This window comes from Stylophora pistillata, chromosome 1 (assembly GCF_964205215.1).
Source record: "Stylophora pistillata chromosome 1, jaStyPist1.2, whole genome shotgun sequence".
NCBI classification, from domain to species: domain Eukaryota; kingdom Metazoa; phylum Cnidaria; class Anthozoa; order Scleractinia; family Pocilloporidae; genus Stylophora; species Stylophora pistillata.
Genome location: NC_142519.1, coordinates 55238193 through 55242563, shown reverse-complemented (window position 1 = coordinate 55242563; position 4371 = coordinate 55238193). Strand labels below are relative to the sequence as shown.

General features: G+C 37.9%; 2 protein-coding genes across 2 annotated transcripts; one reads left to right on the top strand and one right to left on the bottom strand.

Moving 5' to 3' along the window:
* LOC148743184 (uncharacterized) lies at positions 1-2139 on the top strand. The gene is made up of 2 exons (XM_088763488.1): positions 1-205; positions 401-2139. Exons 1-2 carry the CDS (start codon positions 93-95, stop codon positions 1662-1664), a joined length of 1377 nt encoding a protein of 458 aa, XP_088619614.1. The 5' UTR covers positions 1-92; the 3' UTR covers positions 1665-2139.
* LOC148743183 (uncharacterized) lies at positions 1656-3664 on the bottom strand. The gene is made up of 2 exons (XM_088763491.1): positions 3409-3664; positions 1656-3266 (listed from the first exon to the last, which is right to left on the bottom strand). The coding sequence occupies exons 1-2, from the start codon at positions 3580-3582 to the stop codon at positions 2214-2216; spliced, it is 1227 nt and encodes a 408-aa protein (XP_088619617.1). The 5' UTR covers positions 3583-3664; the 3' UTR covers positions 1656-2213.
* Between the last annotated feature and the right edge of the window lie 707 nt (positions 3665-4371).

Sequence of the window (4371 nt, the reverse complement as noted above, 5' to 3'; positions counted from 1 at the left end):
TAGAGTGCCGAAGTGTGACGTCATGTTACCATGGTAGCATTTTTGCTGGATCTAAACACTATTTGGCGTCTTTCGTTACATCTCATCATAAAATGGGCCAATGCTTCGTTCCCGACTGCAATCATCAGTCAGAAAGTCACAATTGCAGCTTTTACCGTTTCCCCAAAGATCCTGCTCAAAGAAGAAAATGGATTTCTCTAATAAGGTAGGTTGATTTTTGGTACAATGACCACCATGATGCACGGCCACGTGTCGGTTATAGTTACGCGGAAGATGGTTTTATTTAACCACTCAAAAGTGCACTGACCTGTGGATTATACCTTTGAAAGACCTCTAGAGAGAAAAAAAGCTTTTTTTTACGTTATGATTAAAGGTTAAAACCTTCGATTTCTCTCTCCAGACGAGCTGATCGTGAACCTGGCAAAGGCGCTCGAGTTTGTAGTTGTCATTTCCGAGGAAGTAAAGAAGAAGGCCCCGAGGTCTTTTCCTGGAATAAAGACAAACTATTTGAATCTCGAAATGCTCCAAAAAGGAAAAAGCAAAGAACTGAAGTCCCAGAGACAACGACTATCGAGCAGATCCTTTCAGAATCTTCGACGAAGAGCAACCAGAACGAGCCTTGCGAGCTCAGTTGCGAGGAGATGCAAATGAAATGCACTACTTTGCAGACTGAAAATATCCTGCTACAAGCAGAGCTAGGGACATTAAAGACCCAAGTATCCGAGTTGAAAGAAAAAGAAAGCTACTTAAAAAGAAACTACAGCTCTTTTAACATGGATTCAAAGGTAATCAACATGGAAACTGGCCTCCCAAACAAAGAAATGTTCCACATTGTTGTCGAATATGCCGAAAGATACCGCAACGATATTGTTTACGTGTGTGGCTGGAAAGTAGACAAGATATCTTTTGAAGATCAAATATTGATAACATTGATGAAGATTAGACATAATTATCATAACTTACATTTAGCTGAACTTTTTAGTTGCAGTACTGCTACAATAGCGAATATTGTGACAACATTTATCCATGTTTTGCACCAAATTCTATATGAAGATCAAATGGAGATAGCTGTTCCATCCAGACAAAAAAACAAAACTTCACTTCCAGGCTCATTTAGCTTATTTGGAGACTGTCGTATGGTAATAGATTGCACCGATATCGAGGTTGCTACACCTAAGCTTATGAGTGACCAAAAATTGACATATTCAACGTACAGGGGTATGAATTCTTTTAAGACAATTGTTGGTGTGGCACCCAACGCGGTTATAACTTATGTAAGTAAACTTTTCCCTGGCTCAGTATCAGATAAAGTAACGGTTCAAAAGTCAGGAATATTAAAGCATTTTGTTGCTGGGGATATTATACTTGCGGATAAAGGGTTTTTGATAAATGATATTGTTCCTAATGGTGTATATGTGAACATTCCCCCATTCTTGAACAATGGAAAATTTACAGAAAGTGAAGTTAAGTTAACAAAGAGCATTGCAAAATGTCGTATACACGTAGAACGTGCTAATGCTAGATTGAAGAACTATAAAATTTTAAATTTTGTGCCACCATACTTGCGATCCCTCTCTGGTAAGATTATACAGCTATGTGGTGCTTTAGTTAATTTACAAAACCCATTAATTAAGGAAACCAATGACACTGTTGACTTTGATTAGTCATTTTAATTGAAATATTGATCATCTTACATCAGTTTACTAAGGCCTGGTATACATTGGCATTGTCTGATCATAGTTAATCAATTAACTGTATTCTGATACAAAGAGTGGACAGGTGTTGTGTGATCTGTGAAAAGCTTGTAACCCTATTTTACTTGCTCATGATACAAGGAATCATGATACACAACTTAATGACAAACTATTTATTTCTGATCAGTATTCCTGCCACCACACCCTTATGCTAGTCTTATTATGAATTCAGATAACCAACTGTATTCAAATACAATTACAATGAATCTATCATTTTCTTGTCTCAAGTAGCTAATGTAAAAACCCCAGCAAATGTTGCTGTTTAAAGAAAAACAATTTTAAGATTAACATGAACATTTTTATTTTATATACACCCTTCAGTTACTGCATATTTGTTGTAAAAGTTGCAATGATTTTACCAAATAAAACAATATTTTAAAAAATATTTCTAAAAGTATGTATTATCAAATCCATTACTTTATAAAAAACTACATTAATTTTACAACAAAGTCTTAAAATTTAAAGACCACCATCAACAAGTGCAGGAATCATGTGAATTGTATAAAATTCTTGAAGTGAAAGAAGATTTGGTTCCCATGTGCAGTCTTTCTGGATTGCCAACACAACAGTTTGCATTGTTGTCCAAACCACAAAGTAACAGATTTGCTTCCCAGTTATAAACAGCTGACCCTGGACTTGATGCCAGTAGTGGTGGGATTGTTTTAAACAATAGCCAGCATCTCTCTTTACTAAACAGAACTTAGGGTCTTTAACAGCCTCCTCAATTGTTGAATTGCGATGTGTGTAAGGGCATTTGACTTCAATGATCGCATTGTCATCAACAAGTCCATCTGGTGATGCACCCAAAACACCAGACTTGTGTAGCCAAAGGCCACAATCCTTTACTACTTTCATTGTTAATTTGGTGAAGGCCTTTATTCCTTCTTTCTCGTTAACGACACCCCATCGAACAGCCTGCACTCGAGAGATGTCGTATTCTCCAAGAACACGCTTGATAAGGGAAGGAGTGACTCTTTTTGCTTCAAGAACTGGACCAAAATTGCTAGCAGTCAAACGTCCTTTTCTCACCACATGCCACTCTCCACATTCACGTTGCTCTTTCGTGATCTCACAGACTGATTTCACTTGCTGCTCACTTACTTTCAATTTTTCCAACAAGAAATTTGTATCAAGTCCGCTTTCAACAAACTCTCTCGATAAAATGATTTCTTCGACTGTGGAGATCGGCAGACGATTCTCTTTGTCAGGTTCGGGGCTCAAAAGCCATAACATTCCTGTGAACTCGCCGTATCTCTTCAGCTTGTTCCGTAGCCATTCTCTGTCCTCATCTGTAGTTTTTCGTTTTAGGACTTTAGTTTCTTTGGGTGGATACAGATCTTCTACCGTTTTAACCACCTCGGATGCCTTTTGTTTCTTCCACTGACATTCGATGTCAGTTCTACTTAAGTTGTGGTAGCCATGAAGGAACAGAGCTACAGCGTGACTACACTTTGAACCGCCACGAGGGCACTCGCATTCTGTGGAACGTATTTCGTTTTCTTGAAGATATATCTGCGAAGGAAAGAGAAAAAGAAATATAAGCTTACTTTTCAAGATTTCCTTTAAACGAAGATTCGAAATCACTTAATTTAAATAAGTTTTGGTTTGGCGATGTTAACGGATAGACATCGAGTAATAGAAATTTTACACTTACTGTGACTTTATACGTCGTACTTTTCATGCTCGCTTGCACTGACCCTCTGATAATTCCATCACAATAGCAAAAAGATAGAACGTGTCCAGATTGGTAATGGTTTTCGCCACGGTTTAAAGATTTAGGCTCATCTGAGAAGTATTTTGCGAACGATGTTATCGACAACGCCGCCATGTTAAACACATGTGAGTTTGTTTAGATCCAGCAGAAATGCAACCATGGAAACGTGACGTCAGGGCTTCGGTACTCTATAGTAGAAGGCAAAATGCGATAAGAATATCAGTAGCTCATTTGGTGGCGCAACTTCTACATTATGACGTCATGTGTGATCTGGCAAATGCATGGCAACATGGAATATATTTGTTGATGTCACACAAATTTGGCTGAAAGAAATGCATCAAAAAAAGAGGTGGAAAGCTACGCTTTTCTGCAATCGTTTTGCTCATTGCTGCTTATGTTGAGTCGGGGATTAACAATTTTCAGTCAAATCTATCACAGTTTCTCCGAACTGTAAGGCTCTGTAACCGACTTGGCACGAGCACATAACTTCGTAAAGCAAAAACTGTTTAACTTCAAAAGCAGTTTTCGGATAAATAGGGGAGTTTTGATGCTTTCCATGAAAGTCCTATCTAAGGGAATAATTAGGCGTACCTCTTGGTCCGGTGGAAGCATGGAATAGTAAAAATATAAATCAGAGAAAGTGGTGCGATTCATAGTGATCTACACCCTCGACAAAAGGTCCTCTCATTCTTACATAAAATACAAAAAATAGAAATTGTATATCAAAAAGTCAAGGTTAATATTTCAATTCCCTGTTTTTCTAGTTCACATAGCATTAAAGAAGTGCCGCATGGCATTACAGAAAAAAAATGGAATTGAACTTTCCTCTTCGAGACGCAGCAACCACATGGTAGGACTACGATGTTGAAAATGTGTGAGAATAATGCACCGGACACTCTTGTC